A 27,559-nucleotide genomic window follows, 5' to 3' on the forward strand; every position below is an offset into this window, starting at 1 on the left:
GAGGACTAAAAAACTGTGGAGCAACAAGTTGCTGGAGGACCTTGGCACATGTTTACAGATGAGGATGAGTTCATGGACACTGTCACCTCCTATATCCACTTCTGCGAGGACAGCATCGTGCCATCACGCACCAGGGTGAGTTATAACAGTGACAAACCCTGGTTTACTCTTAAACTCAAACAGCTGTGGCTGGAAAAGAGACAGGGACAGAGAGGTACAGGTTCAGTAAAGAAGTGGACATTGCTAAACACCAGCACTCTGACAAGATGCAGCAGCAGATCTCAGAGAACGACTCTGCCGACAACTTCTTCTTGGCCAACACCGTCAACGACTTTTACTGCCCTTTTTATGAGCCATCAAGCAGCCTTCATACCTCCACCAGCCCCAACAATAGAGACACCTCTGACACTAATTTTTGATTAAAGTGTTGTCTTGCAGTATGTTTCGCACTAAGTACCACAGCAATTCCCTAATGTTGTAAATCTGCTCAATGTTTGGCAATAAAACCCTTTTCTGATTCTGATCTCGAAGGAAATTATGTAACAGCTGTTGACAGAGGAAGATCAAAGCTTCTTTAAACTGTGTGAACCTCAAAAAGCTAGCAGAGGGTCTGCTCTTCATCCACCAGCTCCTCTTCACCATGTTTTACCACCAGAGGAATTTGGGTTTTTATTTTTTCCTTTCTGTGGAACTCGTCAGATGTCCTGTAGGAGCAGACAGAGGAGCATCAGATGTATCCAGTCTGGTCTCATATCCGGTTGTTCAGTGATGACACGACGAATCCTACTTCCGGGTCTAAAGTAGTCTGCGTTTAATATGGCATTTGTGTTGTTAACATGTTTAATGTTATGTATTTTCTTCTATTTGATCTCAAAAAGCTCCTAAAACAGTCAGCGACCACTGTTGACCTCCCTCGGCTTTTATTACCGCTAATCATTTATTTAAGCTCAGTTTTTAAAACCTTACGATGTAACTACAGCCCAGCCCATGCAGCAGTATATGAATGACTAACCTCGTATTGTGGATGGATTATCTCAGTTGTTCTCCTGGCTGAAGTTTGGTTCTTTTACAGCATCCTGCCATGCATTACATTTGTTTCTGACCACCGAGAACACTCACATTAACTTTTATCGAGTGGAAAAAAAGTTAGCTTGTTTATATTATGCTAACATAGCTGTGTCGCTAGCGGTCACGTAGCACATCATTATATAGCAGCTAGCCCAACTTCAGTAACCCTACAAACGTCACTGCTGTTTAGTTTTCTGTCTTCATTTATGCTGGAAGTGATAACAGAGCTGTACGTTTGAATTTGTTTCCAAAACCCCGCAGTCAGGACATGCTATATTGTATTTAGATAGAAGCTAGCGAGCTAACTCCCTGCTAACTTCTAACTCCGTTAAATGTCATAAATTCCGTTTTCATGGATGCCTGGATGTTAAACTCAATTGTTACACCTGGTAGAGCAGAACGCTGATCATTTTATTAAAGATGAAAGACTTTAGACAGTTTTTCAACTCTCAGTAATGCCATAGTGATCGTTTGATATATGGACCTGCAGCGGAGTTTAGACCCAGACACGGCTAGTGACGTCAGACTGAACAACCGGATTGACACACATGTAACATCACATGGTCCAGTTTCACAAAGAGAAGTGAACAATCAGCTGCATGGGAGATGTTTGGTAAATTTCATGTTTTTTAGGGTGCTGAATCCAAAAGTTATGTCAATTTCTCTCCATCATGTACAGTGTTTTTGCAAAACATGAGGAGTTTCCATCAAAAACAGCAACGATAAAATAAAGGACCCATATTTTATTACAATTAACTATGTATCATTGTTCTGCGATTCCTCAACTCCTGCTATGAACAAAATAAACCTGTTGAGACATGATCATTGCTCATCTGATCATCCTTACACTTTCTATTTTTATGTCTCTTGAGTCTCTATCTTAGAAATACTTGAATTAATGTAAGAAATCATTATTGGATATGGTTTTCTGACTCAAATATAGAACAGCAGATTTCAGCTTGAAAAAACTTTATTACACTAAAAACATGAGTTTTGCCAGACAACCTGATGAGATGGCATTTTTAAATACTTTTTCCCAGTTTCAGTGAGAAAAAATCTATAAGAAACAGTAAATCAGTCCAGCAGTACTGGAGGAGGTCCAGAGGTGCACAAGGAGGCCACCTTAAAGATCTGACACATTTAAATCAGGTCTGGTTTTATTTCCATCATCCTTTAAGGAAGGTTTGGATTTGTTATGTCACTGTGATATTCACATCATGTCAGTCACCTCCACACTGAACACTTCACACCAGCTTTAACAACAGACAAAGAACAAGAGGAACAGAGAGAAGGAGGGAGGAAGAGGACATGATTCAGAGGAAGGACAAAGGAGAAGGGAAGGGACGAAATGCATAGAATTAAGGCCGCAGTTAGCCTGCGACTTTTGCATCCCCCAATTTTGGGGCAGGAATTGGCCGGGGTTTAGTAGTCTGTTGGGGCATTACGTGGGGATGCGTGTACTGCCCCAGGGGTGGAGAGTGGGTCATGCCATTCAAGGCAGCATTTTTGCAGAAGAAAGCTCTCTGTGGGGAGCCATTGCTCCCCACTCCTAACTTTTCACTCCCATTTGTCCTGCAGACTTCGAGGGCTAGGGGCCGTTTCGTCCCAGCCAGTGCTCTATATTAGCCTTTCTCTCACATATGTAGCATGAGAGAAGGTATAACACTGTAGAAAAGGAGTGCCTGGCTATTCAGTGGGTGGTGCCGGGGAGACAGGTAAGGCCACAGGTGGAGGCATTTAGACTTCTCACAGTCTCTTCTTTTTATAGTGAAGCAAGAGAATATACAGTGGGGCAAAAAAGGTTCTGTGTTATTGTTTGCCATCAGTCTGACTGTGGCATATTCAGTGTTGTGTTATCAGGGGTTCTTCCAAAAGTGCAGTATTCATTCCTTGGTCCGTGTTGAGGATGAGGTGAAGAAGCTTCTGTGATGAAAAGAAACTCAAAGAAGTCCAGACGCTTTTCTCTCCAAGCTCCTCAGACTACTGACGCTTGTTTCTCTCTTTGTAAAATGAAATTTAAAGTGAATTTTGAATCAAATGTTTCTCTTCTTTCTCCCTCAGAGTGCAGACATGTCTGCTGCCAGCAATCTGCGATCTGAAGATCAGTTTCTGTGCTCCATCTGTCTGGATGTGTTCACTGATCCAGTCTCTACACCATGTGGACACAACTTCTGCAAAACCTGCATCAGTCAGCACTGGGACATGAGTCAGAGCTGTCAGTGTCCCATGTGTAAAGAGACTTTCTACACTCGACCTCAGCTGAGGGTCAACACCTTCATCTCTGAGATGGTTGCTCAGTTCAGACGTGAAGCTCAGCAGAAAGCCAGCAGCAGCAGCTCAGAGCAACAAGCTGCCAAACCAGGAGAAGTTCCCTGTGGACTTTTTGGTCGACTCCTTTGCTGTCTTTTACTTACTTACTTAATTAATTAAGAATTAATTTGTGCTGTGTGTGTGTGTGTGTGTGTGTGTGTGTGTGTGTGTGTGTGTGTGTGTGTGTGTGTGTGTGTGTGTGTGTGTGTGTGTGTGCGTGCTGTCATTCACTTGCAGGTGTTTGTACCATTAAGCTGTAATAACAAGAACAATAAATAAGAGATTAGGAACAATATTGAATCTATATATATATAATATAATAAATAATATATATAATTATATATATTATATATAACAATAAAAAATGCTATGATTCACATAAATAAAAATAAAATGTATGATGGATGAAACCTTATCAAGGCTCTCAGCGCCTCCTTTGTTCTTGTTGTAGTCCTGGATCATCAGAGGCTTCCTGTCCTCTGTGGTGCTGACAGCGGCGTCTTTGTGTAGGACGACAAGATGTCAGGATGACATTTCTATTCTTCTTGGGAACTTATGACACAAGAGTGTGTGTGTCAGTGAAAGCACATTTGGATGAGAGTCCTTCCTCTGGTTGATACCAGCTGAGGGGGAAGTTCAGGCTTGTTCTTCCTCACTGTCCCTACCATGGTGAGCTTTCTTTTCAGCAGCTCCTGACCACCTGTCTCCTGAAGCACCGTGCACTTGTGGATTACCAGCTTCTGCAGTCTTTTCCTCAACACTAACCCTCATATAGTGTGAATGATGTTGTGAAGCTGGTTAGGGTTTAGAATGTACGTGGTTAATGATGTGCTTTTGAACACACCATGTGTGAAATAGTCCCATGTGACCCCGTGGGGAGCTGTTTATCTTGTGCCTTGTTTCTCTCCTGTTCCCATCTGTGTTTTTCCCTCTGAAGAACTGGTAACCAGTGTGAAACGTCAGGGATGCTCGATCAGACCAGTGAGAGCAAACAAACCCAGCCCTCCCAGCTTATGGTTTAATCTTTATTGGGGGAGAAAACTTTTTAAGCCCTAATTTTGACAGGGAGTAGAGTCTTTGAAGCCTTTTCTGGATCCTCAGAGGGGATGAAGGAGGCAGAGGAGGAAGCAGAGATCGGTCTGTGTTTCATTGTAAGATAGAGACCTGGACCATTCTGGGAATGACAGCCGACTTTGGCCCATCGGTGGAGGATCTCATGAAGAGAGACGGCAGGGAGAAGGACAGTGTTTCATCGATAACAGCTCCAACACCTACAGTGTATATAATATATACATCAAAGTATATTTGCTATACTTAATGTATATAACATCATGTTCTTCTGTCCCCTTCACAGTGCAGGAGCGTGTCAGGATAGATTTCACTGCGTGTTGTATTTGTATAACTGTGCATGTGACAAATAAAGAAACTTGACTCTAATCAGCACAAACGAGGCTCTGACACATGGATTGTTTTTATAGTTTATTTAAAAGGATTAACCCCAAAATGTGAAAACAAGACCATCAACAGGCAAGACAGAGCTGACAATGTTACTGATGTCTGTCTGTAAATAAAGGGTGAGTGGAAACTAAAACTGGGGTTGGGAAACTTGCTGTGATCACTAACAGCTGCACGAGTTCTGGAGTCACCAATAAAACAAAAAGTATAAAAAAGGTTTAGCAAGCTCAGCATTACATAGATAAGGGATTAGGTGGGGATACTTTCAATGCAAACCCAGGATGAGAGCACGAGGTGAGGCAGAGGAGGAGCAGGGAAGTGATGAAGGAGGACCAAAAGGATTCTTCTGTATCTTTGGGTTTGCAGCAATAAGCAGGTGGATTTTTAATGTTTCTAACTGTTTGCACAGTTTCCGTGCTGTTATTCTTTAGCTTTGGGGCCGTTTTATAATAGTTTTGTCTGAGGTGTTTAAGCTTCTATTTGTTCATCCACAATATTGTTTAGCTGATTCTATATGAGCTCGTTCCAGTTCTTTCAGTCAGTCTGTTGCTTCTCTCCCGATCATTTTCCCTGTTCCTCATAAATCCCAAGGGTGGGGCCCGTGGGTCCATGTTAGAGTCTGGACACATTTCCACCCTGAAAAGAAGAAATGACATTCAGTTACCTTTGTGTGCAGCAGAAATGCCTCCTGGGTGCACTGGAGATAGAAAAGCACATTCCTCACTTATTTTAAAGCTAATGCATTCAACAGCATTTCTATAAAATCAGACCTGATTTTTATTCCATCATATTAAGCCCATCTCTCAGCATAAACATTACTGTCATGGGTTACTTTGATAACTCCAAACTACAGGAGGTCAGAGGTCGTTAGAAGCTCCCTGGCTGTGCAGAGGCAGGAGGCGAGCTGTAGGAAACCCTTTGACGGCTGATGAGGAATTGTAAATGCTTTTTGTTGGAAGACGGCAGCTCGTGAAAGGCAGATGTGCAATGCTTTTGTGCTGCACGACCATCGTTGAACATCTATAATCCAGTTTTAAGATCCCTTTTTGTCAGGTGTGACTGCACTTAAAGAGGCCTGGAGGCCTTTTCAGAGGCGTCTCTCTTCGTGCATGAGAGACAAAGGTGCCACCCTGCCTGCTGGCTTTGTTATCTTCACACCTCGGCTCATATGATTAGGTAGAGGATGATTAGGGGTCCATGACCCTCTTGGGGACTCTCCCATATGGCTAAATGTGGGACTCTCCATCAGCAGCTCCTTACACTATGCTGAGCTGGATGACTGAGAACCGACATACTTCCAGGTGAATGTAACGCTACGGAGAAACTACAGCGAGAGTAAACCTGCTAACTTTGGTGTTTTTTCAAGTATCGGGTAATTTTATATGTGACTTTTTCTATCAGGTGAACAAACTGTGCATGCATATTCACGCTAAAGATAAATGCAGAGAAAGCGCAGAGTCTCTGCTTTCAGAAACAATTTGATTAGTTTCAATTGAGCGAACGGTTCAAACGTTACAGTGATTTAAAAACGTTGCAGAAACCTGTTGGATTGTGAGTTTCAGGCATTAAATGCAATTCTACATCCGGACACTAGAGGGCGCAGAGCGCGATGGTGGTACCGAGCAGTGTTTTGGGGCGCAGAAGAAGAATTTCACAGAAAGAACTTCCTGTTGTGAAGCTAACGCCAGCACAGCATGTGTGTCGTTTGTGTTCACGGTTTACAGAAGATTATTGTGTTTTCGTCTACTTGTTACCCAGGCTGACAGCAGCTTCACTGCCTCAGGTTAGTAAACATTACAATGAATGTGCACGGCGCACCTCACAGTACAGGCTGTTGTTCGGTCATTCGCACATCAGGATGCGGGTCATTGTGTGTACACTGTGGCTTTAGGCTGCAGGTTGATGGATGCTAATGCTAGCGACTTGGCTAATGCAGAATACAGTGGAGCCCCGACTTTCACGAAAAGTTCAAGTTACGAAGGCACTGAACGGCAATACTTCTGCCCGTGTTACGGCAAAATGCCCGCGTAACGAAATCCGCTGGCTCTGATTGGCTGAGCCTTCAATGCCCACAATGCCTTCCGAATCATGTGACAACCCCTTGGCTTCCGTACTTGCGCTTCGCTGTTCCACTTGAACCACGCAGCTAGCAAAATGAAGCGTAAAGTAGGGCTGGGTATCGTCACTGATTTCTAGAATCGATTCAATTCCGATTCACAAGGTCCCGAATCGATTCGATCCACGATTCGATTTAATTCGATTCGATTTAAATCTGGGAAATTTTGACAGTCAGAAATATAATTCAGATCAGCACATTTACATATTTTTGTATCAATAAAAAGGAAGCTGACACACGCAAGACTTTATCACAGGTGTGAGCGTCACAGCAGATGCCTTTGTGTCAAAGTAGCTGAGGATAAAACACAGAAACACATGAAGGTGATTTTCCTGGCCTGGGATTTTATAAAAGTATTCTGCAGTACATCAAAAACGAAAGAAAACCATTAATCAACATATGAACATTACCTCTGACGTTACAGCGGTTTTATTAGAGACACGGCTAACGTTTTGCATTTTGAATAATTTTAAAAAGTTTAAATTTGTTCAGTATTGAACGGCAGAAATGAGGTTTTCATTTCGGAAGAATGTAAAAGGGAAAAAAACAGCGGCCGACAGCGCTGTAAGCAACAGTAGACTTGTGCGTAACAAGCAAGCGAATAATGAAGAAAGGGAAACTGTTCTTGAAGTACAGAGAGAGAGAGAGCTAGCTGCGCATCGCGATGGAAGCAAAACAGTAAAAGTGAATTCATGACGATGTTTATGTGAAGCGTTTGGATCTTCTTTTGCTGCTGGTTCGGTCAATATTGTTTGGAGAGAGATCAAACTAACAGCTTTAGAATCAGCGCATAAAGGGCGTGAACACAAAGCGCCGACCCGCCGACAGATCAGAATCAGCGAGCTGTCGGCTTTCAGCCCCGACCGTGAGAAAGGCGCCATCTAACTGATTCTGATCCGCGGGTCGCGCTGTGTGTTTAAGTCTATGTGCAGAGTCCCTGTACCTGCTCTCATTTACTGTTTGGTGGTTCTTGAAATTTTGTGAGATGTCACCTGAGATTCTGGCATTTCGGGCAAAATAAATTTATATTAAAAATCGATTCAGGATTTTAATGAATCGATTTTACGTTATCCAAGCCAGAATCGATTTTAATCGATGAATCGATTATAAAAACCCAGCCCTAGCGTAAAGTACTGTCGATGAAAACAAAGAGAGAAATTATTGATAAATATGAGCGAGGTGGGAAACTTTGTGCTATTGCACGCGAGTATGGCCGAAATCCTTCGACCATAGGAACAATTCTAAAACAAAAAGAAGTCATCAAAGCAGGTAAACCTTCAAAGGGCACCACCATCATGTACAAAAGGAGGACCCCCATACACGACGAGATGGAAAGGCTTCTCCTTGTTTGGATTAAAGACAAGGGAGAGACTGGCAATACCCCCACAGAGACTGTCATTTGCGAGAAGACGTCTTCAATTTATAATGATTTAGTAAGTAAGGCAGCTTCCGATGAGCAGCCAACGGCATCGACGTCCTCGCAGGAGGCACCCCTAACCTCCCCAGAGTTCAGGGCATCGCATGGGTGGTTTTATCGGTTCAAGAAGAGGACTGGCAACCACTCCGTTGTGCGTCACGGCGAGGCAGCAAGTTCCAATCACAAGGCTGCCGAAGAATTTGTTAAAAAATTTGAACTTATAAATCAAGAAGGCTACATCCCCCAGCAGGTATTCAACTGTGACGAGACTGGCCTCTTCTGAAAAAAGATGCCGCGGCGTACGTACATCACCGCGGAGGAAATAAAGATGCCAGGCCACAAGCCCATGAAGGACCGTCTCCACCCTCGCCCTGTGTGCTAATGCCAGTGGGACTGTAAGGTCAAGCCACTCCTAGTGTACCACTCAGAAAATCCGCGTGCCTTCAAGAAACACAAAAACTTTAAAGGAGAGGCTCGAGGTTATGTGGAGGTCCAACCCCAAGGCCTGGGTGACCCGACAGTTCTTTGTCGAATGGGTCAACTTGGTCTTTGGCCGTGCTGTCAAGAAGTTCCTCGAGGAGAACGAGCTCCCCATGAAGTGCCCTCTGATCATCGATAACGCCCACCCCTCTGGCCTCGAGGATGATATCCTGGAGGAGTTCTCGTTCATCAAGGTTCTCTTCCTCCCTCCCAACACGACCCCTCTCCTCCAGCCCATGGACCAGCAAGTGACCTCTAATTTAAAGAGACCGTACACGAAACACATGTTCAAACGGTGTTCGGACATAACAGAGAGTACGCAGCTCAGCCTCAGGGAGTTTTGGAAAAATCATTTCGACATCGCTGCATGCCTCAAGTTGATTTCTTTGGCATGGCGGGAGGTGAGTCGTCGAACGCTAAATTCTGCTTGGAGGAAGCTGTGGCCTGATGCTGTTGCCCCTCGAGATTTTGAAGGCTTTGAGGGGGAACCTCAACCTGAAGTCAAGGTTGAGGAGATCGTAAATCTCGGCACCGCCCTGGGACTGCAGGTTGACGAGGAGGATATAAACGACCTTGTGCATGAACATCGAGAGGAGCTGTCAACGGCAGAGCTGCAAGAGTTGGAGGCGATGCTGCACTCATCAGTACAGCAACAATTCAGCGAGGAGGAGGCCGTCATACCATCGGCCGATATCAAGGACAATCACCCTGAAAAGAACTTTACCGCTCATGCTATAGAGCATTTTGGTGACGTCTGCCTCTCCCACTTCAGATCCATTTTGAAAAGTAGACAGAGACAGACGTCGTTGGATAGATTTTTCACAAAGAGGCCAGCAACAAGTCAACCTTCAGGTGAAAGTGTGCCTTACAGGGGGAAAAGCGATGGAAGTAGCAGTAGTGATTAGTTCAAAAACATAAAAATGCACAAAAAATGTAAAAAATAAATGATAAAATAGATTTTTTTTAATTATCTAAGTTTAAAAAAAGTTTTAGTTTTAATGTTTAGAACGTCATGTACATGCAGCATATGTATGCATGCATACAGCTGACACATATATACACTTATTCCTCTAATTTTGAGTTATTGGTAATGTTTTTACCCAAATGCGATACTTCTTAAAATACAAGCAGACATTACAAAGAAAGCTGAAGTGTTACTAATTGTGTAAAAATGTCTGAATTGTTTTTTGTTGCCTTTCTTTTTTACTTGTAGTGTTTTAGATGTCAGGGCTGTTGGTGGATTAAAACTTTTTGTTAATAAAAATAATGTTCTCTCTGGTCTTTAATGTGCACTTCAGTGTCTGTTGCACTACCTCCTGATGTTTAAAGCCTGATTAATCTTTGAATTAAAAAATCAAGAACTTTACACCTTAATGTTATGCCAGTTTCCCCCGTGGTGGTGCTGTATGTATGCATGCATACGTATGCTTTCTTCAGCCTCCACCACCTCCGCCACCAAGAACTCCGTCTCCAGCCAGCATCTAAGCACTCAAAAGGCGCGATGGCTGCTTCGATTTACAAAAAACCGTCGGGAACAGATTAATTTCGTAAGTCGGGGTTCCACTGCAGTGTGTTGCTGTGACATTTGTGAGGTTCCCTCAGACACACTCCGCCAGTCTTGTTGCTGTTAACAACAAAATATTAAAAAATCCACCATCTGTTCCACCGTCACCAGTTAATCTGGAACACCGGGTGATTTAACGCTACTCTGTGTTCATACTTGGAAGTATTAGCATGTTATTGACTTGGATACTATATTGTTTTAAGCCTTTGTGAATGTTTGTTCATTTTAAAGTGAAAACGCCATCTGCTTTTGGCACAAAACTATCGAATTTGCAGCTTCGGTTAAGTGGGATGGTTTGTCAGACATCACTGTAACATCATCCTACAGTAGGACCGTTTGTCAAACAGTGGTTACATGATGTCTGGAGACTTTCTGGTTCAGTTTTGTTTGTTTAGCAACTTCTGCTCATTTACGTAACTGCTGTTTTAGTCATGGCTTGTTTTCTTTGCGTTTGCTGGTTGTAGAAATGGTTTCTATGAAGCGTTTCTTTTAGCTGAACGAACTGCTCGTGTGCGTGCATGTTTTATACATGTGCTAAAGTTAAATGTCTTTGTGCAGAACATTGTGTGCTTTGGAGAAACAGCAGAGGATCAACAAAGGTTCAGTTTTAAAGTAGGTACTGCTCTGTGTCCAGTGTAGCGACATAGCTAGCTTTGCATCATACCGAGACACGCTACTGGTGCTATAAAGTGATGTGCAGAGTTTGTCTCTCTCTTTGTATTTGCAGTCCAAACAACATGGAGAAAAACATTGTGTACTGCCTGCTGTGCAACAAGCCCCAGCTGTTCATTTGGAATCACCTGAGCGGAGTGTGCCTGAAAGACGGCACAGCACAGGAGAGGGAGCAAGAAGCTTCCAGAGCTAAAGCCTCCCAGAAGCTGTTTTCCAGGGAAGGTCGACTCTGGAGCTTCTCGGAGCTGCAGGAGTTTTGCAAGGACGCAACATCTTGCACCAAACTCTGCAGTCGTCTTCAGAGTCGTGGCTTTATCATCACAGACACTCCCCAAACCTTCCCAACACAGAGGTCTGATGAGCTTGTTGCCACTCTGGCCAGTCCAGCTGTGGCTCCGGTTGACTCGATCCATCCCTGATGGAGTCTCCCATAAATCCTTTGGCTGGACATTTGACTTGTCTTTATTTTTCCTTTGTTTGATGCTTTGCTTGGCTTTTGTTGTGTCTGACCTTTTCTGATTAAAAGGAAATTGAGCTCACAGTACACCATGTTGCCTCAGCTGATGCAGTCCTCTTTGCAATAATGTTTATTTCCAAAGGAATTTCTAGAAATTCAGAACAGTAAAATTCACAGAATGAATTAGAAGATAACTCTGATGTAGTTAAACTAAAATCCTCTGTGGGGGTTAGTATATAAACTCTTAACACCTAGTTAGCATGAATAAGTGTTGAATGATCAACTCCAGACAGATTTGGTATTCAACACTAAGTCAGAGTTAACGTTCCAACTCTCCAATAAGAGTTAAATTAACTTATAAAGAGACTTTAAAAGAGCTGAAATCAAATCTGACAGTCTTCATTTGGACATGTTGGATTTGCTGTGTGGTAAGGCACCTGGGCCAGATGGCTTTGTGACTTTAAAAAACCTTCCCAGAAGAAAGAATAATTCCACTTTTTAACATGTATGTAGACGCATATCACACGGAGGCTCTCCACCCACTGTGAGACAGGCAGTGAGTACTGAGAAACCTGCTAAACCTGCAGAACACTCATCATTTAGAGTCTGACGGGGGTTGACACTAAAATACTTTAAATGTTTAGCATGAAGATCAGAGCCTTGGATCCCACATTTGATTCACTTTGTACCAAAGCATCAAGGGTTTCACAATATAAGAAGGGTTCTCATATAATTCATGAGAGATGTGATGCTAACGATGCAGCTTTATTATCACTGGACGCTCGTCAGGCCTCGGACAGAATAGACTGGTCAGATTTATTTAACCTTCTCCCAAGATATGGATTTGGAAATCATTTTCTCAGATGGGTTCAACTTAACCCGTCACATTGGAGTGTTCCACTCATCAGGGGTGCCCGTTATCTCCAATGCTATTCATTCTGACTATGGAACCTCTGGTGATGACACTTACAATGAGAGCTGTACTATTTGGTTTCCAGTTAGGAGATCGAGAGCAGAGATTGGCCCTAGGCCCTAGACTGGCTGTCTGTTAGCCAAGTTGCAAAATTAATGCTACAAATGGAGCTATTTAGACGATTTTCTGGCTATAAATGATTCAAAATCCTCCTCCGTCCTATTCCTGAACAAGGATGAAAGGTTATGCAGAGTTTTTATATTGAGTCACTTCCTCTGCCTCCTCCAAAAGAATCCTTTCAGAAGTTAAACGATATCTTTAATTGGTTAATTTGGAATAACAAAGGTCCTAGATGAAGACTTGGCTTGTTGTAACTGCCATATGAAAGAGGGGGTTACAATTCTCTGATCTTAAACTGTATCACTGGTCTGCACAGGTGCGCTCAGCCACGCTCTATTTTTCCACTGAGACACCTGCAGCCTGGATAAAAAGTGAACAAAAAACAGCGACAAACCTTCAGTTTGATATAATTTTATTTTATTTTAAAGTTTCCACTTGACAGAAATGTGTTTTTGTTGGAGATTCCCGAGGTTCGCACGGTGTCATCCTCCTGAAAAGGAAACACCTTGTGGCGTCAGGTGAGCTGCAAAAGGTGCTGTCAGTCACATGACCCTGAGCCTCAGCAGGAAGTCTGACCCCTTCATAATAAAAGCATGTTCTTCACCTGCACTAATCAGGCTGAGAACACGCTGGGCTGGAGTCACGTGATCGACTTGTAGTTCAAACACAGCTGTTTCCTTTCCTGAGTTCTTATCACATCTCCTAAACACATTTCCTCCACCTCACAACGTTTCTAACAAGGAAAAGTGGTTAGGAAAGGAGGTAGGAGACCACTGAGTGTATGTGAACGTGAAGGGCTTTTATTGTGAAATGCAGGGTAGGGAAAAGTTGTTCCGCACATGCGCGGTAGAGATCCTGCGTGAGCAGAGACTAGTCAGTTTAATAAGTTTGATGATTTGTTTAAAATACAGAACAAAAGTAAACAAAGTAGGACGGTAGGGCATCATGGCGGCTTTATGAACGGTAAGAGGCGGGAACACGGCGGCGACGGTCAGAGGGAGGACATCAACAGGAGGAGGACCGGAAGCTGTTTGAAAGCCGTGAGCGGGAGTTTGTCAGCAGGGGGAGAAACCGGCACCCGGAGCGAAGACATGGACCCCCTGCAGGAGCTCCTGGACCGGGTCAAGCCCAGCACCGAGGCGGTGAGTCCCAGTCTGACCCTGTTTGCCCGAACTGAGCGATAAATAACAGTCTACGTACACGCACAGCCCTGCGTACGTAGACTGTCTGCGTCATGACGTAAGGCAGAGTTCAGTTCAGTTCATTTTTATTTCAAACATTTCAAACATGTGTCTTCACAATCATTACAAAATATCATTCCAGTATTTGTTTGAAGTATTTACTTATTTGTCCCTACCCCTTCAAGTTTTACCTCTCATTCATTTAATTTTTTTTTGTCTTAAATTAAACAAACAACATATGAAACATATGAAGTAAAACAAAACATAACATACATAAATCAAAAACAAGAAATTAGCAAGCCCCACCACAGTATAGTTTCTTTCATATGAAAAATACAGAATGTGTATATTTGCAGATACACAAGTTATGGAAAAACAACAAACCAAAACAAAAAAACAACCAAAAAAGAACCACAACACCATTACCAGCTACATTACCGTCCTGGGTTAACCCCGTTTTCTTCATTCTTATACTTATTTAAAATTAGGTTTTTATATTTTACTTTAAACTGTTTTATGTTTTGACTGTCTTTTATTTCTTCTGTTAGACTGTTCCATAATTTAACTCCTGCAATTGACATAGTTCTTAAAGTTGTTCTAGCACTTTGTATTTTTAAATTCCATTTCCCTCTTAAGTTATACCCACCTTCTCTTTCTATGAACAATTTACAGATTTCTTTGGGAAGCAATTTATTTCTGACTTTATACATTATTTGCGTTGTTTTAAGCTTCACCAAGTCTTGGAATTTAATAGCTTGCATTTTGACAAAGAGTGCATTTGTATGGTCCCTGTACCCTACATTATTTATTAATCTAATGGCCCTTTTCTGTATTATAGTTATTGTTTTTGTGTTACTTTTGTATGTGTTTCCCCAGACCTCTACACAGTAGCTCATATATGGCAGTAGTAAAGCACAGTATAAAATGTGCAGTGCTTTCTGATCCAACATATGCTTTGCTTTCCCCAGGACGGCAATGCCCCGTGCCAATTTCCCCCGAACATAAGTAATGTGTGGCTTCCAACAGAGCTTGTGGTCAATGATCACCCCAAGAAATTTTATTTCATTGACTCTTTCTAAATATACATTGTCAACACATATTTCTACTTCGATGTTTTTCTTTTGGTTTCCAAACAACATGAATTTGGTTTTATCGAGATTCAATGATAATTTATTTATATCAAACCACTTCTTTAATATCGTTAATTCCTGTGTGATCATCTCCAAAACCTGTGGCAATTCCTCTCCTGAACACAGTATGTTTGTGTCATCTGCAAATATTACAAACTTTAAAATCTCCGATACTCTGCAGATATCATTTAAGTACATAATAAACATTTTTGGACCCAGTACTGAACCTTGAGGTACTCCACAAGCTATATCCATCAAATTAGATTTATATTCATTTATTTGTACATATTGTTGCCTATTCCCTACATAGCTTTTTAACCATTCCAAAACCACTCCCCTAAACCCGTACTTTTCCAGTTTTTTTAATAGAATTTCATGATTAACAGTATCAAACGCCTTCTTTAGATCTAAGAAAACTCCGAGCGCATACCTCTTATTATCCATACATTCCGTTATCTTTTCCATTAAATCTATCAGTGCCAAAGCTGTTGATCTGTTGTTTCTGAACCCATACTGACTATCTGTCATTAATTCATATTTTTCCACAAAACTGTCAAATCTTTTTATGAAGAGTTTTTCCAGTATCTTAGAGAACTGGGAGAGTATTGACACTGGTCTATAGTTTGTAAAATGATGTCTTTCACCGGTTTTGTAAATGGGAATAACTTTAGCAACTTTCACTTTTTGTGGAAAAACTCCTTTTTGAAACGACAAGTTGAATATATATTTTAATGGTTTTACGATACCATCAATAACTGTCTTTACCGTTACCATATCAATATCATTCCAGTCTGTACTGGTTTTGTTCTTAAGTCCTCTAACTATGTCATAAATCTCTTTCTCTTCCACTGCTCTTAAAAACATTGAGCTACTATTCCTTTCAATATTTTCACCAGTGTCCCTTTCTATTCCATCAACCTTTATTTCTTCTGCCAGTTTTGGCCCTATGTTTACGAAGAATTCATTAAAGCCATTTACTATCTCCTCCATGTTATTAATACTTCTTGTCCCTTCTATAAAGTACCCAGGGTAATCATTATTCCTTGATTCATTTTTGATTATTCTGTTTAATACATTCCATATATCTCTTGTGTTATCTTTATTGTGTTCTAACCTTTTAATGTAATACTCTCTTTTACAGGATCTCATTATATTAGTTAATTTATTTTTGTAAGTTTTATACTTCATTTCAGTTTCTATTGTTCTCTTTTTTATGAATTCTCGATATAGGGTATTCTTTTTTTTGCTGGCATTTTGTAGTCCTTTTGTCATCCATGGTCTTCCTGCATAATTGTGTTTCCTATTGATTTCAATTACTGGGCATTTTTTATCAAGTAATGTGTTAAATGTTCTTAAAAATCCTTCGTAAGCTTTATTAACTTCTGTTTGTTCATATACAATATTCCAATCTTGCTTTAAAAGTTCATTTCTAAGACAATTTAAGGTCTTCTCTGTTCTTATTCTTTTGTAAATAATCTTATGTCCATCGTTGTTCACTTTATAATGGCATTTATAAGATGCAAAGACTGGTAAATGGTCACTTATATCATTGATTAACAGCCCACTTTTTATCTTTCCTTCTATTATATTTGTAAATATATTATCTAATAGAGTTGCACAATGAGATGTTATTCTGGTCGGTCTTGTTATCAGTGGAAATAAACCGATGCTGTACATGGAATCAATAAATTCTTCTGTACTCTTATTATGATTTGGATTCAATAAGTCAATATTAAAGTCCCCACAAATGAACATTCTTTTCTGATTTATATTTGTAAATAAGTCCTCCATATTATCCTTAAATATCTCAATCTTAGATCCTGGTGTTCTATATATACAACTGACAATTAGGTTTTTCCTTTTTTCTATACTTATTTCCACTGATAAACATTCCATCACTCCATCAATAACAGTCGTCATTCTTCCCATTCTTTTGTACTTTAGGTTTTTATCAATGTAAAGTGCCACCCCACCTCCTTTCTTGTTGATCCTGTCTACATGAAGGAATTCATATCCATTTATTTTAAAGTCTTCTTCTTTTCCAGGAGTTATCCAGGTCTCTGATATGGCTATCACATTGAATGGCTGTTCAAACTGTTATGTAGTCTTTGATGGATTGAAAGTTTGCATATAAGCTTCGACTATTAAAGTGAACCATTGTTATACCCTGTTCTACCTTGAATTCCTTTTTAAGTTGCTCATTTGTATAATAATTGCATTCATTTGTCTTATTGTTAAAGAAATTACAATCAGGATCTATGTTGCTGTCATACATCAATGTCTTATTTTCAATATCTATATGAGTTGTTAGTTGAAAATTGTCAGACATCTGCGTTGGTTGTGCACTTGGACGGTCCCATCATATTTAGCACTGCTTTGCATTTATCAGTTATATTTTTCTAGTTCCGTCATCTCTTTGATGACTAGAACCTTAGCCTGCTCTGGTGTTCCATTTAACTTAATGAATATTTTACAGTCTGACGTCCAAGTTGACTGTATTTTCTTCTGTTTTCTTAATATTCTTGCTTGTCTTGCAATGTCTGCATTTTTCTTGATTAGGTGTTCATTTAAATAAACATTTGTACCTTTTAGCTTTCTTCCTTGCTTGAGCAGTTCTTTTTTCTGTTTTCTATTAACAAAATGAATGATAATGGCAGAGCAGCTGCTTCCTCAGGTGGTCCCACCTGTTGACACACCAGCTCTGGTGTCCACTTCAGGTGTTCTCAGTGGGCGGGGCTTCAGTTGTTTATGTTTGTGTTTACCCTTTAAACTTTGTTTTCCCAGGTAACCACGGTGACCTCAGCCTCTTCGATCTGAGCATGTGTGCGGTGCAGGCGATCCAGCAGCAGATGTGTGTGGCCCACAGCTTACCTGTCAGCTACAGGTAACGCCCGCTGACATCATCGCTGTCGCAGGTCACGTGACCTGGCCTTACCGCTGTCCTCCCGTCTGTCCGCAGGCTGCTGTCCGTCTCCCAGCTCGTCTCCCAGCAGCACCTGGCCTGCGTCAGCAACCTGTCCTGGAGCACCAATCAGCAGAGAGCCTGGGCCAGGGAGGCGGAGCTCGCCGTGCCGGGTCAGAGGGCGCTGCCGAGGGTCAACCTGCTGCTGATTGGCTGTCTGAGAGAAGGCCCTGACGGAGAGTACAGGCTGACGGACGCCAGCGGCAGCGTCATGTGTGAGGTGAGTCAGAGGGGGAGGAGCCTAACCTTAACCCATGGTCCATCAGCTGGTTAGTTCTCAGGAACTTCTTCACAGCAGCGTCACTAAACCGGATCTGGTCAGAACTGATGGTAACGAGGTCACAACAAACTGCAGGTGTTCATGTGCAACGTGAATGAAATCGAATTCCTCTTTAATTCAGCTCATTCTCTGTGCAGGGACACAAGTGCTGATAGAGTCTGGTCATCACACGCTTCTCTGCTGATGTTTACATCAGCATGAAACAAGCAAACAAGCTCAACAGCTGACTTTCATTTCTGTAACTCAGAAACATCAGGACTTGTTAAATGTGAGCTGTGTTTATATGGATTCACTTAGCTGATCGATAAGTAAGGATGTAAAGACAGAGTCTGTCAGCAAGTGAGTAACTGTGCTGGCACAGACGTGATGACAGCAGAGCTTTATAAAGATGTGGAGCCTCCTCCTCACATAAAGTATACAGATAGCATCACCTGCAGTAACCTGACAGATTACAGTCAGACAGCTGCAGCAGGCTCAGTGTGGTCCTAGCACCACCGCACGGATTAATGACTCACAGTACTTGAAATGTGCAATTCCCTTGTGTTCTTATTGCTATTTATTCTATTCTTCCCTTTTCTATACTCTGTATTTGTATATGTGTATATTTCTGCTCACCTTCTGTAACTTCTGTCGGTGCTGGGCTGTTGGAAACCGAATTTCCTGGAGGAACGCAGCCGAGGGATCAATAAAGTTTCATCTAATCAGATCAGATTAGATTAGATTAGATTAGATCAGATCTAATCCAATCTAATCTGATCTAATCTAATTTAATTTGATCTAATCTGATCTAATGTAATCTAATCTAATGTAATCTAATCTGATCTGATCTAATCTAATTTAATTTGATCTAATCTAATCTAATCTGATCTACTGCAGCTATTAAACAAACGGCATCACTGCAGATCAGAGCTGATGAAGCTGTCATCATCAGTACAGGCTTCCAGCATCCACCCAGGACACACTCCGCCACTCTCTCACCCGCGTCTCTCTCTCTCCCTCATCCAGTGCCTGTCTCTCTCGCCCCTGTGGCTCGATCGTCCCGTTTTCCTCCCTCACTGGAACTACATCCCCCACAATGCATCGGGCCAGGAAGAGGCCGCAGGCTTCTTGGAGCTGATTGGCTCCCCTGTCCTGTTGTGTCCTGGTGCTGAGCAAGGATTGGCTGCTGCTCCTGGAAGGGTGGAGCTAAGCGGAGCGGTGGGAGTCGGAGAGGCCGGCAGGCTGCTGAGGCACAGGTGGGTCACATGACCTCTGAACTGCAGCGGAGTTTCTGAGCAGTGTGTGTGACAGATGTGTGTGTGTGTGCTCCAGGGTCAAAGGTCAGCGGCTGAGCGTGTTCGGAGAGGTGGGCTCAGTCTGCCCTCTGCTGGCCGTGGCAGGAACGACCTTCTTTTGCTTCACGCTGACGGATGAGTCGCGCTCGCTGCCCGTGCTCGTACAGGTACCAGCTCTCTGAGGATGATGATGGTGAGGAGGGACGATGAAGCTCAGTGTGTGTGTGTGTGTGCAGGACAGCAGCCGGCTCAGCTGGATCCAGCGTGTGTGTGTCGGGCAGAGTGTGTGTGTGACAGCTCTACGTGTGTGTGCGCTACGAGGCTGGAGAGGAAACAACATCCTGTGTGTGACGAAGCGCTCCGAGCTGCACGCCGACTACACGCACACACAGGAACACACACAGGAACACACACACTCTGAGTCCCTGCTGTCACAGCCTGCTGAGGACGACTGTGAGGAGGCGGAGCATGAGGAGGTGGAGCTGGACCAATCAGCTGTGAGGATAAAGCAATCCAAAGTCATCAGCTACCAGGTGAGAGTGCTGTGAGCTCTGATTGGCTACTACATGTTTGTACCTGTGTGCTGATTACTAAGCCTCCTCTGCTGTGATAGGGCACGGTGACTGAGGTTGTGAGTGAGGGGGCGGGGCTCTACGTGCTGGATGGGAAGGTGGGTCTGTGCGTGGCCTATCAGCCGGCGGCGAAGAGGAAGCTGAGGGCGGGAGACAGAGTGGAGGTGAGTCACATGACGTGACATCATCATGCCCGTTTGTGTTCGTGGCAGCCACGACTAATAAAGTTTGATGGTTCCTCCTCCTGCAGTTGCATCACGCCCACTTCCTGTACCGGCCCTGCCCGGACTTCCCTCCCAGCATGCTTTGCACCTGCCTGCGCTCCAGCCTGAGGGTGACGGCCTTCAGCAGGGCGGGAGGCTCGCCACCCGACAACCGCTGCCCGGGAGATGGGGCGTTACCACGGTTACTGCTGCAGAGAAACACAGATGTGTCCGATTACCTGTGGACCTGTCACCTAAGCTCGCAGCTGGCACACAGGTGAGGCTCCACCCACCACCACCTGTCCACAGTCAGAGACAGCAGAGCCTAACCTTTGTCCTCCTGTCCTCCGCTGGCTCTGGCTTGTTTCCTGGTCCTGGTTCTGGTCTTGGTCCTCAGTCTGGTCCAAGGTGTGTGGAGGCAGCAGTGTGTGTGCTTGCTGTCCTGGAGGCTGATGGAGACTCTGAGCAGAGCTGGAGGACGAGGACGCAGAGACATCTACGCTGAGATGCTGGACGAGCCTCACACCTGTCCTGTGACGCAGGTAGGTCCCACTCTCACCTGTCTTCCTTACAGGTGAGTGTGGAGCATGCTCAGTGTGCTCTGTGTCCCTGCAGTACAGCGTGTCCTCGGCGGTCCGGCAGTACCTCGGTGTGTCGGAGCTCCTGGAGTCCCTGCAGACTGGCTGCTGGTCTTCGGCCCCTCTGAGCTCTCTGCTGCCCCCTGATGGCTCCAACCTGACCTCCGCCCAGATCAACGGGTTCCTGTCCTGGTCTTGCAGGACTCTGTCCTCCGAGCCTCGGGGTGGAGACGCTGTCAGGTAAGGTGACAGCAGCTCCCACATGAAGTCGTGTGATTACGTACCAATGGTTTTTGCCGGTTTGTGTGTCAGGCAGCGCCCCCTGCTGCTGGTCGGCCTGCTGGAGCTGCCGTCACAGACGTCTGAGTTCAAACACTCGATGCAGCTCAGAGACGCCGCGGGAGCTGCAGCCTGCGTGCTGACGGAGAGCAGCGAGGAGGAGGAGGGAGCGCAGAGGGCGGTCTTTAACAGCGCCTGGATCGGTACAATGCACGCACACAGACACACACACAGGGACACACAGCTTTATTCTTTAATGTGTGTGTGTGTGTGTGCTGCAGGTTGTCTGGTGGGTGTGGTGCAGTTCACCATGGTGACAGAGAGATTCCTCCAATCAGATTTCCCCTCCTACCAACACCTGGACCAGGACAGGTTCATCACACACAAACACTGCAGGTACACACACGCACAACCTGCAGCATGCTGACTGCTCATTGGTCCACTCTCTGTGATGTAGGAGGGCGTCTGATTGGTTCAGGGTGTGAGCTTCCTTCCTGGTTGTAAACATTATGAGTTAAATAAAGCTGGGTTCAATTCACAGGGTTTACCTGCAGTTCTCTCTGGACCACCTGCACATCCTGAGTCCATCTGTTGCCATGGAGACACACCTGAGACACAAGGGGAAGGAGCCAGGAGGGGATGTCACTGCCAGGAAGCAGACAGTAGAAGAAGAAGAAGAGACTGCTGAGAGTAAGAGGAGGAGAGGAGAAGAAGAAGAAGCCAACTCCGGCAACCCCTGGCCCTGTGTCTCCATGGTGATCAGGGTGGAGCAGAAGGAGGGTGTGTCCTGGAGGAATACAGGGGCGGAGGCAGAGGATCAGGAGGCAGGGCTGAGACTGTGCTTCTCAGTGAAAGCTGCTGTGATTGGTCCAGTGGTCAGCTGGAGGCGGGACCCGAAGAATGAGCCAATGACAGAGAAAGAAAGTGAACAAAAGCAGGAGAGAAAGGTGAGAGACGCACCTGTGTGTGTTTACCTGAGCTCACCTGGATACACAGTTACGTGTGTGTGTGTGTGTGTGTGTGTGTGTGTGTGCGTGCAGGTGGTGCTGGTGTTCTCAGGTGTGTGTACGCGGTGGTTTCCTGTCCTCCAGCCTGGATGTTTCTACAGACTCATCGCCGCTAACACTCAGGTATCAACCCAGCTTTGATGATGTCACTAAGGGGCGTGGCCAGAGGTTGGCCTCATCGGTCTCTGCTCTCTGATATTAGTACACATGAACACGTTTTTCAGCTTTAACTGTAGTTGTTCACACACTGAGGTTAATTATGGAGTTCCACAGGGTTCAGTGCTTGGACCAGTTCTGTTTACATTATACATGCTTCCCTTAGGCAGCATCATCAAAACACAGCTTACATTTTTACTGCTATGCAGATGACTCCCACCATTCCTGTTTGTGGGGAGTTGATCTGACCTGAATCCTTGCAGCTGATTGGCCCATGTGTCTGTCAATCAGGATCCCAGTGTTCTGATTGGCTGTGGAGTTTCTGAGCGCAGTGGGGTGGATCTCCACGCTGAGTCGACCCTACAAGTCAGACGTGGTTGGAGATTCCACACTCTGACACGCCCACTGCTGCTGCCCACCTGCAGACAGGTAACACTCGGTTTGCTCCCCGTCTTCCTCCAGGACCCTTAAACTTTTTTTTTAGAGATTGACAGACCATGTGACTTTCACGCATTGCATTGTGGGTACAAGTGGCAACAAATCAAAACACTGCATTAAGCGCTAGCATTTCCAGCACTTTGGGGTCCTTCGGGACTAAGTAAAGAATACAAATACAGGCCATTTACCGTTTATTTAGCTGTTGTTAAATATTTTATCTCCTGTACAGGCCAACACAATCTGTTTGTTGTTTCAGGTTGTAGTGTTACACAACATTTTCAGATCTAATATAAATAAAATGAGTGTTTCGTAATTCATTCAATTTATTGTCTTTATTTATAACTGGCATCATTGTTTCATTCTATTATAGAATCTTACAAGAAAGAGGCAACATTGTAAAAATCCATCAGCTTTATTAGCTGCTTCCTGAAAAACAAATCAACAATGCAAAGAAAAAAAACTTTGCTAACAACAAACTGGAAAACAGTTATTCATCACTTGCTTGCTTCAGTACAACCCTTGGGCACATATATGCGGACGTTTCGTGGCTGTTTTCATCTCGCTCTCTCTCTTAACCAATCAGATCTGGCTGTGGTAGCAGCTTTAAACTCGGTATGACCCAGGCTGATAGAGGGGCCAGTCTGGATCACATTCCTGCATTTTGTTTCTGGTTTTCCTACAAAACACAACAAACATTAGCCCGCAAAGCCACAGTGAACAAAGCAGCATAGCAACGAATTCAAATCAATATAAGACTTATTTGTAACCTACATCAACAATCATGTTGTGATAAATTACGTAATAACTCCAACAGAAGACTTAATAATACAACACAGTTAATAATACAGCAGCTTCTTGCCATTTTTGTGTTTCTTTTTATTACTGTGTGACTGTTTACGTGTGAAAGCCTGCGTGCGCTAGTACCGCTTGCCACTCGTTCCCACAATCCTTTGCGGTTTTACCCCTGAATGACGTCACATTTTCCATCTCTATTCTCTGTGTTTTCAGGCCGTCCCACCCACAGTCTTGTCCGTCTCAGAGGTCTTAGACTGCAGGTAAACTGCTCGTCCCTCACTGAGTCGCCCCCTGTGGCCATCCGAGGAACTGCAGCTGCAGCCTGCTTTAAACTCTTACTGGTGTGTGTGTGTGTGTGTGTGTGTGTGTGTGTGTGTGTGTTTCAGCTCAGAGCTGGTGTGTTTTCAGGGTGTGGTGTCTGAAAGGATCAGTGTGAACAACAGGACCGCCCACTCTGGACACACACACTCAGGTACAAACACACAGGTGGTTTGTGTATCAGGCTTTTTCTGCTGTGAAGTTGTAACATGGGGATCTATGGAGGCGACTCACTGCTGCCTCTGCTGGACACTAGAGGAACTGCAGGCATCAGTGCTTCAGGTCTGAGTCTCAGGTCTGACTGTTAGCTGAATGTGTGTGTGCAGGTGTGCGTCTCACTCTTTGTGACCAAGCTGGGAGGAGTCTGCAGGTGTACCTGGACCTAAGCCACACCCCCTACCCACCTGGCCTGTTGCCGGGTAACACTCTGCTGTTGTCTGGTTTCCAGAGGAGGCTGTCCAGGTGAGACACACATAGACAGGCTTATAAAAGTTTGGACTCTTTATTTGGACTCATTTCCAACAATGTCAGCCCCAATAAAGTTCTGGATCATCTTGCATCAATAGGCTGCTGGTTTTCTTTACTGGTTTCAGGTGTTACCAGCAAAATAGTTGTTTAATCATCTGGAAATGTACCCAGATTTATTTATTTAGACAGAGATCTTGACCCCCCAATGTTCAATACAAAGTCACGCCCATGGTTACGTACCTGTGCGGTTTACCTGTGTGTGTGTTTCAGGACAGGAAGTGTGTACTGCACGTACTTACCTGTCAGCTCCATAACTGTGGTCTCCCTGGGAGACACCAGGTAAGTTTACAGGTAAAGTCTGGTTCACGTGTTTGTCGTGCTGTTGTTTATTTGTTTGTTTGGTTTCTATCAGCTCGGCCCAGCCTCCTCCTCCTGCTCCCATCATGCACCTGGGTGAGTGGGCTCTGAGCAGCAAGCAGAGGTGCGCTGTGGGACAGGTCAAAGGTCACGTGGTGTGTTTCCTGTTCCTGCAACTGCAGTGGAGCTGCTCGCTGTGTGGCAGCGTGTACACACAGTGTACACACTCAGAGTCTTCCCTCGTGGGCAGAGCCAGGTCAGTAGCACCTGTCAGGTGTATATGTTTACCTGTCACAGGTGAGTCACGTGCTCATCGTCGTCTTTAAACTTTATTTTATCTTTAAAATTTAAGATGAGGCTTTAACTGTGAAAGGACACATCCTGTTTGCATCCTGGTAACAGCTCCGTCTGCTCACACCTTACTGCTGAACTGGTTTGGGGGCGTGGCCACTTCCACCTTTAAAAGTCTGTAGGTGTGACGGACCCACGCTGGGCTCACGTGAACAGGAGGGAGGGGCCTTACAGCCGTGTGTTTCAGCGAGACTCAGGTCGTGCCCCTGACTCCACCCACTCGACCTGATGACGCAGCAGGTGGTGTAGTTCTGAGGGTAATCAGGGCTGACTGTGAATGCCACACCTCCCACATGGAGGGTGGAGACCACAGGGGAGGGGCAGGACAGCGAGAGGCATTTAGGACTCGGGTCACACCAGGAGAACCCACAGGGCCCCTCCACCCACAGGTGGAGCTGTGTTAAAAGACTGAAACGTCCTGTGGTCAGAGGAGGTGAAACGAGAAGAAGATGCAGCTACAACCCAAAGAACAGCGTCCACACAGTGAAGCACGGTGGGGACGCTGTGGGGGGGCCACCACAGAGAGAAACAGGCGTCCTGCAGGACGTTTCCACAGGGCCGAGCCGTGAGTCTGCAGAGACATAACCTCTGTGTCTGTCTCAGGTGTGTGACGGGGACGCTGACGACTTCCTCCTCCACTTCCTGTTGTGTCTGTGCAGCAGCGATGTCATGATTCGGCCGCTCAGCCTCACCTGCAGGAAACACACCAACCAGAGACCAGAAGGTAACCCCACCCTCACACACCACCCTCACCACCCTGACTGCAACCAAGTCGTGTGTGTGTGTGTGTGTGTGTGTGTGTGTGTGTGTGTGTGTGTGTGTTTCAGAGGTGAGGAGGTTCACTCGAGGAGACAGAGAGTTCCTGACCAGACTGGCTCCTCCCCTTCAGCTCACCTGTCTGCACCTCCACCCTGACTGAGCTCCACCTGCTTCGTTCTGACTTCATCTGTTCTACGTGTTCGTACAAATAAAACTTTATAGTTCCTCCTCCTGTCACACGGTATCTCACCTTCACTGACCCTGACGCTGGTGATCAGGGTCAGAGGTCACACGAAGCTCTCTGGGTTTAACAGGTCATGTGACCCTTCTACAGGAAGTGATCCCTGTGAGTGGCGCCCACATCGGAGACGTTCTCAGATGGTGATTCATGAAACCTAATTGGTAAAACTAAACACTGAACGTGTTTCGGTTTGTTTACAGAGGTCAGACGGTGAAAGCTTCAGCCTGACCAGGAAAGAATCAGTCCTCTTTAAATCACACTTACTTTAAATGAATTCCTCCTCACCTTCATGTGTTTTGTATTATTGCATCTTATACTGAAAGAGTTCATCCATCGACACATTTGAATCCTGCAACATTTCACCGTGTCAGTTTGTCATGAATTGGACTATTTTAGGATTTCAGTTCATCTTTCCAATAAAGCTGGCAGCTCTGAAACAGCTGTTCTCTCTGAGGCTGTTTTGCATGTAAATAAAAGTGAAATAATTAAATGTTCTGTGAACAGACCGTCCAGTGGAGCTCCTCAGGGCTCTGTGCTTTCACCACTTTGTTTTCTATGCTAATGAGTGTCAGAGCACGTCAGCATCAGTCCTTCAACATGGTCACAGCCTCTGATGAAGGTGTTCAAATGTGGCTTTTAATCCAGGTTTACACTTAAACAGTCTCCATGAAACGGGCCTCTGCCCTCATTCATCCTGGAGATCACTCGTCTAAACCAACCAACATAAAGAACGTGATGTTTTCAAAGCGAACACGTACACACAGTTGTTATGGAGACGATTAAATGTAGGAGCGATGATTTGTGAAATCCTACATGTGTGTTCTAACATGCTTTAATGATGGCACGAGCTGACAATGAATAACATAAAGTTAATAGTTAATCTGCAACAAAACTTTTTCACCGCTTCAGTTTTTGGTCTTTTCCACATACGGTTGTTGTTGTCATGGAAACAGAAACCAATCGGGCCTTGGATGGACGTCGGAGTTCTTAACAGCAGCTCGTTGTTCATTCTGATGTTGTTTTTTAATTATATTTTATATTTAATATCATATATTGGCCGTTTTCAGCTTTATCTGAAGGGCCACAGGTCAGACTCCAGCTGGGCCTGCCGCTCTCAGCCTCACTCTGAGGAAGCCCACAGTCTCTCACAGTGGAAACTACACCGGGGGACCCCATCCTTGGGGTGGAGCCATTTTTGTTGTAGCGTGTTTTGGGGTTTAAAAGCCACAGAGACGCGGTGCTTAGGAAAAATGCATTTCAGCTGTGCTGATGCTCCTGACACGTTGGAACGTTGGGTTGTGTTGCGTGGTTGAGAGGAGGCGGCAAAACACCTAGCAGGCTAGTCGGAAGAACACACACCCACGCTGGTATCGGTAATCCATGGTGGTTCTTTAATACGCCTTCTTCAACAACCATATAAAAGCCCGGCTGAACGGCTGCGGCTCAACAACATAACGCCCAGCGTTCATACAACCCAAGCGTTGCAAACAAAACAAGAAGAAAACGTAAATCCGTCCCTCGTTAAGCAGAAGCGTGCAGGCACGTGTCCTCATAATCCCAGAGAGAGAGAGCAGCGGCACAAACTGATGACACCATCAACCCTCGACTTGGGTGTCTTAAAGGGACACCACACCATAG

General features: G+C 44.5%; 1 protein-coding gene and 1 long non-coding RNA gene across 3 annotated transcripts; both read left to right on the forward strand.

Annotated features, from left to right (window-relative positions):
• The first annotated feature begins 6,421 nt into the window (after positions 1–6,421).
• Positions 6,422–11,626, forward strand: LOC309703703. 2 transcript variants are annotated; one of them, XR_014275954.1, is made up of 3 exons: positions 6,441–6,616; positions 10,969–11,022; positions 11,138–11,626. It is a non-coding gene; the product is annotated as an uncharacterized lncRNA (long non-coding RNA). The 2 variants fall into 2 exon arrangements; XR_014275953.1 differs by lacking the exon at positions 10,969–11,022 and having other exon boundaries at positions 6,422–6,616.
• A 1,751-nt stretch (positions 11,627–13,377) lies between these two features.
• LOC309703208 (CST complex subunit CTC1-like) lies at positions 13,378–26,427 on the forward strand. Its single transcript, XM_082527920.1, has 23 exons — positions 13,378–13,749; positions 15,905–15,912; positions 17,668–17,767; positions 17,843–18,065; positions 19,131–19,360; positions 19,437–19,566; positions 19,636–19,932; positions 20,013–20,135; positions 20,222–20,451; positions 20,572–20,716; positions 20,790–20,992; positions 21,065–21,234; positions 21,313–21,427; positions 21,573–21,978; positions 22,072–22,161; positions 22,486–22,623; positions 23,641–23,687; positions 23,814–23,899; positions 24,072–24,207; positions 24,484–24,552; positions 24,626–24,826; positions 25,509–25,645; positions 25,749–26,427. Exons 1-23 carry the CDS (start codon positions 13,529–13,531, stop codon positions 25,838–25,840), a joined length of 3,597 nt encoding a protein of 1,198 aa, XP_082384046.1. The 5' UTR covers positions 13,378–13,528; the 3' UTR covers positions 25,841–26,427.
• Positions 26,428–27,559: the final 1,132 nt, after the last annotated feature.

Source organism: Aulonocara stuartgranti, assembly GCF_965226115.1.
Source record: "Aulonocara stuartgranti genome assembly, chromosome: 3".
Taxonomy (NCBI): Eukaryota; Metazoa; Chordata; class Actinopteri; order Cichliformes; family Cichlidae; genus Aulonocara; species Aulonocara stuartgranti.

Excerpts from the sequence above, each read along its gene's own strand:
- LOC309703208 (XM_082527920.1), top strand. The coding sequence starts at position 13,529 with ATGAACGGTAAGAGGCGGGAACACGGCGGCGACGGTCAGAGGGAGGAC. Across the intron at positions 20,993-21,064 it reads CGGGGTGGAGACGCTGTCAG|GCAGCGCCCCCTGCTGCTGG; the intron begins GTAAGGTGACAG and ends TTTGTGTGTCAG. Across the intron at positions 22,162-22,485 it reads TCATCGCCGCTAACACTCAG|GATCCCAGTGTTCTGATTGG; the intron begins GTATCAACCCAG and ends TCTGTCAATCAG.